We start from the raw sequence: 14,862 nt of genomic DNA on the forward strand, positions 1-14,862 counted from the left end.
TCTCCTCTCAGTCTACAGGAAAGGAGGAGGTTAGCCAGCAGCACTGATCCTCACTGGAGGGTCTGTCAGGTCAGAGGTGACCTGAAGTGTGTCTCTCGGTTTCTGTCTTTTATTTTGATCTACATTTGTCTCTGTGTTGATGGATGAGCCTGTTGATCAGTGTGTTATAACTGCAGGTTTGTTACTGATACTACAGTTGTAGTGTAGTTCAGCGTCGAGGAGGGAAGCTTACTTCGTGGTTCCTGTGTAGTAAGGTAACTAGATAGTTTAACAGGAATATTTTGATATTAACATTAATCTCATTAATCATTATTAATATATATGGAGATTATTTTCTCAATTATTGTTTGGTCCATTTTACATCAGAAAACTTCCCAGAGGTGATGGTGATGTCATCAGATGACTTGCTTGGTCCAACAGATATTTAATTTACAATAAACCATCTTTTTTTGTGTGTGCCATCCATACACGCAGGTTTTTCCTGCATAGAGAATTGGGAGGCGGCCGCCTCCGTGTCGCCTCCTCACAAAATTCTAGTACTTGTTTTCCTGGTACTCGGTGGATTTGACGTTTATAACTGTGGCTGTACACCGCTGTATTGTAATCCGTGCATCAGGCAGAGCCATCTGAAATTGCCAAGGAAGAACATTACGAACGCGCTGGATTTTCTGCCTGCAGAGGGAGGAGGCGACCTAATTTTGTGGCTCTTCAAACAGGTGATAGGGTTGCCACCCGTCCCATATAATATGGGATCATCCCGTATTTGAAAATAAAATGCTTCTAGTACTTGTTTTCTCAGTACTCGGTGGATTTGAATCAATACGGGACGCAATTTGTCCCGTATTTTCGTTCATGCATGCAAGTGCTGTGAATAATGTAATGTCAAGTAAAAATCACAGATTTGATACAGTTCACCCTAGGTGTTTTGTGTAAAGAGTCTGTCAGTCACTGCAGCACTGTAGTCTGAGAAATGTGATGCAACTTGCGTTAAATACCTAAAGAATGGTCATTTGTCATGAGTTAATTGAGACGTAACGATTCTGACCCCGAGTCGGAGACTGCGATACAAATGTCCACGATCAAAATACCAGAAATCGACATTATTATTCTATTTAAAGTTACGGTGAGCTCTATATGAATAGTAAACATTACACCTATTCTGTTGTCTTCCAACTGTGTGTGTCACGTGACTATTTTGGTCTAATCATGATCAGGGGTCAGCAGTGAAAGCTAATGACATGAGCTGTTTCTCAATACAGAGAACGCCAGGTTCAGACTCACACACTTGGGAGTTAGAACTTCACAAGTTGAACTCAGAAGTCCAGACTCCTGAGGACAGAGGATTATTTACAGTTTGAACAGCAGTGGTCTTCCTACTATCAGCAGCTCAGCTCAGCACAGGTTACATTTCAACACATCTGTACCTGACTGTACTGTGACTCATTCATCTAAACTCAAATCTCCTCAAACAGACAGAAAAACAGATTGACAGAGTGTAGTAAAATATACACTTCATATCCAATTAGGGCTGGGCGATAAAACCATAGCAATAATTATTGCAAAATTATTTTCCTCGATAGAAACATAAAAAATGTTTGATAAATGTTCAATATGATTAATTTCCATGCTTATAACACGCCCACAAATGAAGCATGAACAGCCAATCATGTTGCAGGAATAGAGGTCAGCATTGCGCAGGTTAAGATGCAGGGTGAGAGATATAAATGTAGGCCAGCATGTCACATTATTTACAGACGCACGTAGTGGCTGACGGGCTTGAAGTTGGAGCGGAGTAAGCAAATAAGGTGAAATAAGCGACACCACAGAAAAAGCAGAACGCAGCTCGGAGGATGAAGATATTGTCGACAAGAGAGACCACTCAACTTCAGTAGTTTGGAGATATTCTGGCTATTTACAGTCCGACAAAAAAACAGATCAATGTGCACTGCAAACTGTGCCGGAGACACATTCAATCAAAGACAGGCAACACCACAAACCTGTTCATCATTTAAACAATATCATCAGTTAGAACACACAGAAAGTAAGAAACTACAGTTCCAAACGAGTGTTACTGGACTGGCCAGTACCCAGTGCAAATCTTCTTGTCTATTTATTTTTTTTGTTTATTTTGCAGTCTGATCATGTTACATGTGTGCTGTATCACACTGCAGAACTTCATTTTCTATTTAAGTTTGTTGAGTAAAAAGGACTGAAAAGGATTTTGATTTTAATCATGCATACTTTATCATATTTTGAATGTACCTTGTGAGTTTTTAAATGTTCTGCTTGTTGGCATGTGTTTGTCATGTTCTGACTAAATAGAACACTTTAAAACCACAGTTGACTGTCAACTTTCACTCAGAAGCAAAAATCAGCCTTTAAACCTGAAAGAAATAACGATGTGGCATTTATTGTGATAAATATTGTTATCGATTAACATGGAAATTTTTATCGTGATAACAGTTTTGGCCATAACGCCCAGCCCTTTATCCAATCTGTAATATATATTATGTAATGAAATTTATTATGGCCCACTCTGCCTCTGTTCATTTTCATTTATATATATTTATTTTATTAAATGTGTTGGTATATTTGTACACAGAAGCTCACAGAGGCAGCGCTGTGGTTAAACTGTCTAACAGATCATGTATTTATTCAGCTTCATCTTCTCACACTAACGAACAGCAACAATTATTATATTTCAACTCATCAGATCACATTTCATCTTCATTTTGTCATAAATCAAAACACTACAGACACGGAGCTGCTGATATGACCATGATGTCACCCGGCAGGACGGTCCTCACCTCTCTGAACATGCCTGAGCAAATAGGTGTTATTTGGTTAAACTGACCACAGATTTGAAGTCTTAATGGAAAAAACATCAAAACTTAATGAAGTAATATAAAAACAGTCCTATGGTCACTATTGCTACTTTTTTTTACATTCTATGAGAACACTTCAAGATATTTGATCTGTACTTGGGTAGATGTGGACTTTGAATTGAAACAGTACTTCTGTTCAGTCTGAGACTGATGACGTGTCACAAGAGTACAGAGAGGAACGCAGATTGAGAAACAGCTATCAGCTTCACATAGACCCGTGTGTTGTTTTAGTAGTTTACACACTGGTTCCCATTTCAGTTCAAACTTACACCCACAGAGGTTTGAATTTCATCTGTGTCATTTGAAGACTCACTGACTCAAAGAGGATAAAATCCAGGCACCTTTTCAGTATGTGTTTGAGTCCCAGCTGTTAGCTATATTACACCACCAAAATATTATAAAACAAAAGAATAGACAAATAGAGAACACACAAAGACTGGATGGGTGACTGGCTTGGTGCATGGAGAGCAGGAAACGTAGTTGTGGTCATAAAAGCATGTTTGTCTAGACTGTAAACGGATCAGTTCAAAGGTCAAATTCACACTGGTATCAGTCATAAATTACTTCAAATAATTATAATGTAATGTCTCTTGTTTGGGCCAGCGTCCACACTGACAGAGGCAGTGTGACTAGATGCTGTGGGATTACAGTAGGCAGGGCTGTGCCAAACCACAGCGTAGCAGGTCTGCCACCCTGCCAGCCCCAAACCACAAAGCTTCCCCAGAGGCAGTGTGTCAGCTGCTGTGACAGCGACTGCCTCCAACAGTGGGAGCACTGAGCTGCACTTACACGCAGACATAGAGTTACAACACATACACAAATACAGCTTGTACAGGCTCTAGGTTTAAAACGTTATTATATATATATATATATTATTATATATCATTAATAAACAAACATGTCATACACACAGTATGTCAGCCAACTTGTGATTTGTATCTGCAAGTGCATGAAGCTCATAAAGACTCATTTGAAACTTGTTGGTGCACACAGACAGAATCCTCCTGATCTTGTCCTGGTCGTCTTTCCTGTCAGTGGCCTCTGCAGATTGTTGCCAGATGGTAATAATGTTTGAGGTTTTATGTTTATGACTACTCGTGGTTGGACATTGTTCCATTAGTAGCAGTCCTGTCTGGTGCTAACAGGTTTTTATTTAACCAAAGGTTGTTTGGTGACGTGCTGTGAGCGTGACCATGACGTGTGGCACTGTGGGGGTGTAGAAGTTAAAATTCCACACAAATTCAAATTCACTTGTTACTGCCACATCAACAAAGTGCATAGCCATTGATTAAATATTAATCCGTGTAAATCAGATTTGCAGTGGGTAAAGCGTGTGGATGCATGCTATGTACTTTTAGTTTGGTGCCCCCCTGACAGACAGACAGGCAGGCAGACAGACAGACAGCTTGTGTGCAGGTTTCTATTCAAAACAAAATGAATGGAATAAAATCTATGTAATTATTTTCAAGAAAAACAAAATTAAAAAGCCACATTATCTGAATAATATAATTTCTAGACCCTTGTGGTAAATAAAGAAATTAAACATAAGACATTATCCATCTAGAGTATAGTGAAGACACCATCAGGTTCCCTGTTTAAGTGAAGAGCCTCTTTGTTTTGCAGAAAACAGTAGAAATTGTGCCAAATTTTCCAAAACTTCACTTATACCATTCTGTCTCCAGAAGATAAATAGAAATATTCTAGAGATTACAAAAACGTCTCGTAATTTAAGGTTGTCAGTTCATTCCTCTTATAGTTGAAAGCTTTTTCAGTTGTTGCTAAAGCCAGAAAAATTTGATTAAGTTAAATTCTTTCAGAGGACTGATGTGCTGCAATTGGTGTAGCCTATTCAATTGAAGCATCATTTCAAATAAACAGTTATTATCCAGAATCAAACCACGGTCATATTGTTGGACAGACAGGCGGTCAGCTGGCTGCAGCTGGGTTTAACTTTTCATACTCTTGATCAATAACAGCGTTCAGCAATGTGAGGTTCTGCAGTTCCTCAGTTGTATGAGGGTGAACATGTGTTTCCATCATTTTGGTGTCTGTAAGAAATGTTTTGAACATGCTCTCTTCTCCTCTCCAGGCTCGCCTCTCCTCCTCTTTGCCAACCGGCGTGACGTACGATTGGTAGATGCAGAGGGTGTGCGGGGTGAGTCGGCCATTGTTGTTAGTGACCTCGAGGATGCAGCAGCGGTGGACTTCCTGTACGCAGAGGGCCTTATATTTTGGACAGATGTCAGTGAGGAGGCCATCAAACAGACCCACTGGAATCAGTCATCCAACTGTAAGACTCCACACTGTCTCTGTGTTTATTCTCCTGCTTGGTGAAGCAACAGTGACTGTGGCTTTGGAAGCTGCGTGTTTGCAGAATGCTTTCTCCCTCTGGTCACTGTTTCATACTGTGTATGTTTTGTGGTTGCAGCCCTTAAAGAGGCACTGGGAACTGGCCAGACTGTGGTAGTATCAGGACTGGACAGTCCTGATGGACTGGCCTGTGACTGGCTGGGTAGGAAGCTATACTGGACAGACTCAGAGACCAATCGGATTGAAGTGGCCAACCTAGATGGCACATCTAGGAAGGTCCTGTTTTGGATGGACTTGGACCAGCCCAGGGCTGTTGCTCTCAACCCTGCTCAACGGTAACAATACACAGACACACTCTTCACACTACTGTCACACTGCACCTTTGTCATGGTGTTATTGGTAGATAATGACTGAACTGTCTTACCAGGCTGACAAACATAAGAAATTCAATGAAAAATTTTTTTTTTTTTTATTTATTGATTCTCTGGTGTTGCTTTGTATTCCCATAGTATAACTGCAAAACTTAGGGTTGGCGTCCTATGTCACTGTCTTTAGTCGCTCTGCATAGTGACTGTTTTAAGAGCCTTACAACATGCCCAATCTAAGTCTTTTAAATTTAAAGATCTCATATAGTGTAAAGGTCTCTGTCCATGTGTAGTGTGATTATAGATCAGGTCTAGGTTCTATATTAATGAGATGGTTTTTTGGGTCTGGTTCTTTGGTATCTTATTATGGATCAACACTTCAAATAAAATAGTGCTAGCTAGCCTAGCACACTTGAACTGAAGGTGCAGGTGCAGTGAGATAAGGTAAAGAGTGACATCATGAAGATGGTTTCCAGAGTTTCCTCTCTCTATGGTTTAAACATCACACTGACCTCGCTTCTCTCTTACACACAGTCTGTTGGATCCTAAGCTCTTCAGATAATAAATTTACTGTAGTGGGTAGATTCAGTCCTGTTAATACAGTGCAGCAGGAAAGAGCGTATCTGCTGATCACTCTAATTGTTATTTACTCAGATGACCTATGATTTTGTTTGAAGAGTCTCCAAGATGGTTTAGGATTCAGCAATCTCTCACCATGACCTCCAAGTTTTACAAGTTTTTAAGTTTTACAGTTTTTAAACTTGTATAAACACTGTACTTAAACCAGAGGTTCAATGAGTCCACTGACGTCCTTAGTTGAGTGCACTACTGCTATTAAACATGCCCCTTTTTTTTTATTGCTGAAGCATTATGGGTTTATCACACTGAAGAGACTGAATACCATCTCAGCTCCAGGAACAAATATGCACAGCTAACATTTATATAGATTACATTAACCACAGGGTGTGTCTGTGTTTGGAGTTGTTTGCATAGCTGTTGGTCATACTGTAACTGAACCTCGTTGGGTGGAGGGTAGGCGGGAGAAAAGAGGAAACACTGGCAGCAGGGGACAGTAAGGTAGCTGGTGTCGGGGCCAGGTATCTGGGAAATGTGTATTTACAGCCACTGCTATATTAGCTGAAATATTTTAAGTATATGTGTGTTATATATCTCAGAGTGTTGGACGGACAACACAAAGGGTTCTTTACTTTACCTATCCTGGGCTGAAATAACTGAGAGGATTTTCTCAACCTGGACGTCTTATTTTCATAGTGCTATCCAACATTCCTGTTGCTTCTAATAACATGTTACTGTAACTCACCAAGGAGAGACGAGGAGAGAGAGAAAGAAGAGAAAGAGAAAGCATAGAAAGGTAGATTTAACTAGCTATAGTTAACTTAGATAGATTTTTTTATTACTGATTGTTATCACTCCTGGTGGTGTACTATTTACACGCACCACCCAACAAAACCCTTTATAGTTGGACAGTCCAGAACAAGTGGGACTTATGGTTTTTACCAGCCCTGCTGTGTCAGTCTCTCTGCCGATGCTCTCTATGTCCGCAATGATACTTTTCCATTTCAAATGAAAATGAGCATTTTAGTTCTGTATCACAAATAATCTCCGTCCATACTAACACACCTGAAAATGCATGTCACATGACCATTCACCAACATTGGGCATTTTCTCGCTCATTTTCTTGAAAAGGGTCATGTGATAGGAACGAGACAAATCAGTGTGACATTGTGACTGATCAGACCCACTGAGGAGGTAAACGTGGTTGTCTGTGTTTCTAAAAGTCTCAGTTTTCAGCCGGGGGATTTCAAACTAAAACTGTCCCAGCATGATTTGCAAAAGTCTCTGTTTAGGGTTCAAACTCTGGAGTACTGGATGCCAGGAGTAAACATAGAAAAAGTGATGAGATTTAAAACTAAAACGTATCAGTGTATCATTTGGGGTGCATGTGAGAGCATGCTGTGTGTGTGGTTCAGGACTGGGCTCAGGGATGACCCTGATGAAGACCACACACTGAAACATATTGCTTTAATGGTGAAGTTATTTTTGATATTACAAGTGTTGCTGGGGTTTTTACTAGATCAGTTCAAACTTTAAATAGTGTATGTACAGCACAGACACATGAATAATTCAGTCCAACAGAACAGATAGAGGACGCTCTCCCTTCTTTTCTCCCTCCTCTCTCTCTCTGGTTTCCTGCTCTGTAATTGTCGTTTCTATGTTGGTGGCTGAAAGAACGCAGATCTGTGTGTCACTCTGGAACTACAGCTACACATACACGCAACTGTGTGTCTCACACACACACACACACACACACACACACACACACACACACACACACACACACACACACACACACACACACACACACACTACCACTCAGTTTAATAAGTAACATTCAAACCAATAACTATTGGTTGTATGACAAGCAGATTTATTGTGCTCCACTTTATTTCACTATGAACTCAACCAGAGCAGAACTAGTGTTAGTCATTTTACTTTTATTGTAGATCTGATTTATGGCAGAGAAAAAAACACATCTTTAGTACTTTAGTAGTTGACTGGTACGCCGTTTCCTGTTGTTTTTGTTTGTTTGGTCTTTTTCCAAAAGTTATGGTGATAACAGAATCCATTTGAACAAATTCACACTCCTCAAACAAAGCCTGGAAATGAATCAGAAAGAGATAATATACCTTCTTAAAAATGTTATTATGCCAATGGTTGTTTGTTTGTTTTCAGCACAAAATACCTACATAACCTGACAATTATTTTTTTACTTTGACGCTGTATTAACATATTGCACTCGAAAAACATACAAAACACATACAATTTGATTTGGAAACAAAAGCATGCTCAATGAAGCAAACTGAAGGTTTTAATTGTAAGCACAGGTTGCAAATGTAATCATATGGAATGGTAAATTAGACATAAAAATCAAAGTATTTACAACTAAATAAAGGAAAAAGCAGGAGTGGCCATAGGTGTTTTCTTTTTTTTTTCACTGTTACTCTTCAAAACAGTTTCGATACACAATAAGACAGAGAGCTTCATGACAGGCCCTGTGTTCTCACAGCGTGAGGGATTCAGAAGTGAGTAACGTAAAAAAGGTCAAATTGAGACAAAATCAAACTGTTTGCTTAATTTTCTCCCACACAAACAACTCCAACTCAAATCCTCAAACAACTACCCATCTCTGTCTCTGTCCCTCTCTCTGCCTCTCTCACCAGCCCCTCCCCCACCTCCCAAGAACATTCAGCCTGTAGACCACAGTCAGCTGATTCAGACATTTTTTCCTTTTCTTTATATGACAAGAAACGACAAAGATATAAATGCAACTCCAGCCCGTCCCATTCTCAGATGTTTACACACAAATAAATGATTTTTTATATCAAATTTATATGATGCTATCTGTGTTTTTGTTTGGTCTATCAACATCAAACAAAAAGTAGCACATTGTTTCACTTTTGACGGAAGTTGACGGCAGTGCTCAACTCGACTTTGTTGTTATGCTGTGACATCTTCAACCAGCCATGTGACTTTGATCACGCCGGCGTCTCCAGAGGAGAAAAAAAAAAAAAGGAGACAAAGAAAGAAGAAAGCCACTGAAAATGTAAAAGAATTGTACAATGCCACAGTCACCCAGGCAGACTGGTCAGTAGTGATCAGCAGCCTGTACAGAAATGCTATGGTGTGTTTCAGAATTAATGAACTTACCTCAAAAACTCAAGATGGTCCCGTGTTTGTTTAAGGGATGTGCTGATTATTGAGGGTTTTGCTGCCCCCACTAGTTAGTACCAGAAATATTAGTCGGTTAAACTAATTATTAATATTTCATTAATGTACAACACTGGTTAACTGTTGTGTCTAAGATGCTACACAGATGGTGTAATGCCGCTCGGTCTGAAAAGGTGCCGTAGCGCATCAGGACAAATTTTCTTTTCTGTTAGACTGGTTGACTAAATTTCCATTTAATCGACAGGTGGTTAGTAGTAGTAGAACATCCTGGTTTGTGTTACTGACATATTCCTCTGTTTTTTAATCCAGGTACATGTACTGGACTGACTGGGGGGAGGAGCCCAGGATAGAGCGTGCTGGCATGGATGGCAGCAACAGGTAGTGTGTCTATATAAACCCACCTTCTCTATCCCCTTTACATCTACATCTCATTTAAATGTAAATCCTCTTCACTTTGTGTGTCTCTGTCTCCAACAGGAAGGTGATAGTGAATGCAGACATTTACTGGCCCAATGGTCTGACCATAGACCTGGTGGAACAGAAGCTGTACTGGGCAGATGCTAAACTCAGCTTCATTCACAAAGCTAACCTGGATGGATCAGCACGGTATGAACCTTTGTGTATGGGGGTGAATGTATGTGCTTGTGTGAGCTATGTCAGTGCTGTCTGACACTGTAGTTGTTGCTGTGGACACGCAGCAGCACATAGGAATGCTTCTGTAGATGAGGAAAACTAACTTTTACAGTAGCTGCTTTTTTTCCTACTTGATTTTCTGTTCCTCTGGTCTTTATAAATATGTTGATTTAATGATTATGGTGTGTTTTCCGTGAGTTGAGTCTGGGGTCCCACAGACCATTGAGCCAATCACCAACAGGGAGCCATGCCTGGCTGAGGACCAGTATGTTTAAAAAGAATGATTTTATTAGCCGATATGATTGACTATTGACAAGTCGAGTTCTGTGCATTCACTTCACTTGGTGGTCAAAGTCACTGTGACCTCACAAAATACATTGGCCATAACTCAAGAATTTGTATGCTGTTTAACTAAAACTGGACTGGTAGAAGTATGCAACCACAAGGTGGTTATTCAAGTTATAACTGACTTCTGATCCATAATCACTGTCAATATTGAAGTGTAGACCAGAATCCAGCATTACTGTGGTGGCTGGGTCCAGTTGCCTCTTGGGGCTTTCAGCCTCAAATGACAGTCACCTCCAGTTTTAAGCTCCACAGTGATATATTTAATTTTGAAAAGTATAAAAAGGTGTTGTTATGGATGTGAAACAGTGTTGAAACTTTACTAATCGTGATAACATTATTTGTAAAGGCTCAGGCTTAGGAGGTAGAGCAGGTCGTCCACTAGTCAGAGGGTCAGTGGTTTGATCCCTGGCTCTTCCCGTCCACATGTTGACGTGTCCTTGGGCGAGATACTGAACTCTAAATAGCCCATGATGGCTGTCGGGTAAGGGTGGCAGCAGGTTCAGCGACATAGACCAGACGTCCCTCTCCTCCAGGTCCTTCTGGGGGCGCCCGAGGCGTTCCCTGGGTAGATGAAATATAGTGTGTACTTGGTCTGCCCTGGGGTCTCCTATCAGTTTAACTACCTCAGCTGGCTCCTTTTGACATGATGGAGCAGCGGCTCTGCTCTGAACTCTTACTCTGTGTATAAGGCTGAGCCCATACACCTTATGGAAGAAAGTAATCTCAGCTGCTTTTGTTCAAGATTTCATTCTTTCCCACAGCTCAAGCCTACAGGTGAGAGCTTCAACATAGAATTAATTGACAGCTTTGCCTTCCGGCTCAGCTACCGCTCCACCACAACAGTCTGGTACATCGCCTGCTTTACCGCTGACGCTGCACTGATTCAGTCTCACACTCCACTTTACCCTCACTCCTGAACAAGACCCTGAGACTCTTCAACTCCTTCCCTTCAGGCAGCAACTCGCTCCCAACCAGTATACGCAGCCGTGGAAATGTCACTACTCAACTGTTGTTTTAAAACGACCTTGAAGGCCTTTTATCAATATTGATGAAATGTTTTGAATACCAGTAGCTTACTTGATATGGACATGTTAGTTAAAGTTACATTGCCTGTTTGATTAAGATTAATAACATACATGTCTTCAAATTTTGGCACCTATAAGTGTAACAGTACGAAACACTGCTTAAGATCCTCTATTGAAACTTTTAAAGATCAGCAAGAAAAGTCTTTGAGTTTGCAATCTGCTTCTTTCCAACAGAGAAAGGGAGGAGGGGAGGAGGAAAATAGCTGCACAGACAGAATGAAAGAAAAGTAGAGAGAGAGAGAGCATGGGAGCATTGTCCAACACAAACATAACTGTGGTATGGAGGCCCCAGTCAAAACACACACAGCTTCACTCACACTCCCAGTGCATCTCTCTTACAGCTCATTCTTTCCTTCTCTCCTTTAGTCAATCCAGCACCATCTCTCTCCAAACCTTATCACTCTCTCTCTCTCTTTATCCATCCACCCTTTCTCCATCATTTTCTTCGTGCTTCTCCAGACAGACGTCTGCTGAGGACAAACACTGCGAAAGTTTCATTTCTACATCAGTAACAGACTAAAATACACATAACTGTTATTGTTGCGCTGAAATCCAAACCATTTGTAAAATAATTTCACAATAGGTTATTGTCATTTCTGCATAGTTGGAATTCCTCTCCAAGAACCTCTGAGAGCACTGGGAAACAAGAATCAGGAAGCACAAAAGAAATGGACATATTTTCTTTCTGAGACACAGACTGCATGCTTAAAATTAGCCGGTACAACACCTGAAGCCAGACTGCTGTTTAAGATTGTTTGGATATTAGGTCCAGTAGTCTCACAGATCTCTTTAAAAAAGCGAGAGGGAACAACGTCTGTGGGACAAGTAGAGGGTTTCATATGACCAATAATCTCCTTTAACTGGGAAAGAGACACAGGCTCAAACTGCTTAAAAACAGCAGAGCAAGTGACAGCAATGGAGGGGTCATAGGAAGGGGGTGAGATGTGTGCTCTAATGGTCATAATCTTATCAATAAAAAAGTGAACGAATTTTTCACAGATTTCTGGGGACACATCAAAGCAAGTAGATGGGGGGGTATTGAGAATATTATTAATGCTGTTGAAAAGAACACGAGGTTTGTTGCAGCTATTTGAGATAATAGTAGAAAAATAGTTTGCCTTTTCCTCATTGACAGCTTTCTGATAGGTACACCAGCTGTCCTTCAAAATAACAAAAGACACCTGCAGCCCGTCTTTCTTCCACTTGCGTTCAGCCTTCCTGCATTCACGTCTGACAACACGAGTAGTGTCGTTCAACCATGGTTCAGATTCAGGTTTGGAACGCATGGTTTTAAAAGGGGCAAGAGTATCCAGGATGCTTTGACAGGTGGAATAAAATCGTGAGGTTAACGCCTCAGTATTGAGAAAAAGAGTGGACTCTGAATGAGCGTCAACAGCATTATTGAAGGCAGTGGAGAAATGAATAGTGGTGGAAGGGTTAAATTTACGGCAGACAGTGGCAGCTGTTTAATGATATGACAGGGAAGAGAGGTCTCAAATAAAACGGCATGTGATCAGAGAAGACTGCATCACATACTTCAATATTAAAAACAGGTAGACCACAAGATAAAACAAGATCTAGTGTATGTCCATGCTCTTGTGTAGGACCTGTCACAGATTGAACAAGATTAAAAGAGTCAATAAGATTTAAAAAGTCTTTGACCAGTGGCTTAGTTGGATAGCAAACATGGATATTAAAACCCTGTCATATTTTGGCATAATGCCGGCCAAGAAATCAGAGAAGTCATTTAGAAAGTCCTTGTTATATTTAGGTGGTCGGTATATCACAGCACACAGTACTGGATGGGATCGATCCCACTCAAACATACTCAGTTCAAAGCTTGAGTAAAAGTCTGACGACAGGTGGCTGCAGTGAAACCTTTTCCTAAAAACAGTCGCTACCCCTCCTCCTCGGCCAGTGGTTCTCGGGGAGTTAAAATATGAACAATCCGGCGGTAAAAGTTCAGAAAATGAGCTTGACTCACCGACACTCAGCCAGGTCTCTGTCACAAACAGAAAATCATTCAAGATAAAAGTCTTATTTGCCAGTGATCTAGCATTCACCAGGGCTATCCTGGTCGGGGCCGAGTTGACAGCCATGTCGTTAGCCGTCTGGGGGGCCCGAGCCAGCGGCCTAAGGTTTCGGGGATTAACCCCACCACTACGAAGATGAGGTGAACGGAGGCGAGGTATCTGGATCTCCTCATCTGAACCGGCAACAGGTACCAGCCAGGTATATATACAGGATCCAGAGAGCGCCAAGAAACAAAACGCCGATGATGTGATCCATATTCAGCCAGAATATCGTGGGGATTAGTCCCAGGAAACAGTGCCAAGTGAGATTTCAGTCTCACCAACAGACCACCGCGCTTACCACACCTCCTCCGAGGAAGTGGAGCCGGTACGCGGCATAGGTAAGCAGGTATTTCTGATAAGAACTGGGGAAAAGTTTTCTGTCCACCCAAGTTGTACTTCACCATATTTTCTGTGGCAAGTCGGATATTCAGTAGTGCTTGGCGATCATAAACCAGTACAGAGTTGGCATTTCTAGTGACAAAAGACAGAAACACCACAAGTACCAACAGAGCTGACAGCAGCTGACGGCAGGCTTACCTACAGTGTCTGTGTGAGCAGAGACTTGAGGACTGATGGAGTGAGACAGGCAGACGAGAAGTTAGAAATGGTACAGTCCACTTTAGAGGTGCCACAAGATTCTTCCATGCATGAATATAGGAAATATATTGTAATATTTACAATTACAGGTTTTAATCTCTTTTGGGACTGGGTGGCCCTGTTGGCCCGGGGGTTATGAACTACAACAACCACAGGTCCAATCCACCCACCATCACCTTTATTCCATGTCATTCTCTCTCTCTCTCTTTCTCCACTCATTTCCTGTCATCTCTCAACTGCCATCTGTCCAAAAAAATTACACAAAAATAGTAAGCAAAAATTGTGTTGCACTCTTAGCCTTTATTCACACTCACATTATTCACAGAGTCAGGAATAACTGTATTGGCAGCTGTTCCCCTGGAAACTGCTTCAAGTGTAATGTTACCTATAGCATTTCTCCACAATTGTTACAATATGGTGGAGAGGTTGGATTGAACCCAGGCCAACATTTAGTGGAAATGCTTGATGCTTTTGGAAAAACGTTGTAACCTCAGCCTGCAGCTTCATTCCTATGGCGGCAGCACACCTTCTGTACACATCAGCTCTGCCTCTTGTAGCTTCAGGCTGCTCAGCGCAGTGCTTTTGTGTTGTAGGTCGACATGACAGTCTGTTTTACTGACGGTCATAAAGTCACAGGAGAGACGTGTGCTCAGTTAGATGAGGAGGCTTTAGTCTGATTGTACCTGACAGCTTCAGTGATGAAGTAATTTGCCTGTTTGCTAATTAATTTGTACACACACACACACACACACACACACACACACACACACACACACACACACACACACACACACACACACACACTTACACACAC

At 41.2% G+C, this 14,862-nt stretch overlaps 1 protein-coding gene across 1 annotated transcript in view; it reads left to right on the forward strand.

Annotated features, from left to right (window-relative positions):
- Positions 1–14,862, forward strand: part of lrp5 (LDL receptor related protein 5) — a 77,841-nt gene that overhangs the window by 9,690 nt on the left and 53,289 nt on the right. Inside the window, exons 2-5 of the mRNA XM_022762993.1 lie at positions 4,975–5,175; positions 5,314–5,530; positions 9,620–9,688; positions 9,788–9,916. Coding sequence (XP_022618714.1) covers positions 4,975–5,175; positions 5,314–5,530; positions 9,620–9,688; positions 9,788–9,916 — 616 coding nt within the window. The remainder of the gene's footprint in view (positions 1–4,974; positions 5,176–5,313; positions 5,531–9,619; positions 9,689–9,787; positions 9,917–14,862) is intronic.

The sequence above is a fragment of the Seriola dumerili genome, unplaced genomic scaffold (assembly GCF_002260705.1).
Source record: "Seriola dumerili isolate Sdu_G_001 unplaced genomic scaffold, Sdu_1.0 BDQW01000465.1, whole genome shotgun sequence".
Classification (NCBI taxonomy): Eukaryota; Metazoa; Chordata; class Actinopteri; order Carangiformes; family Carangidae; genus Seriola; species Seriola dumerili.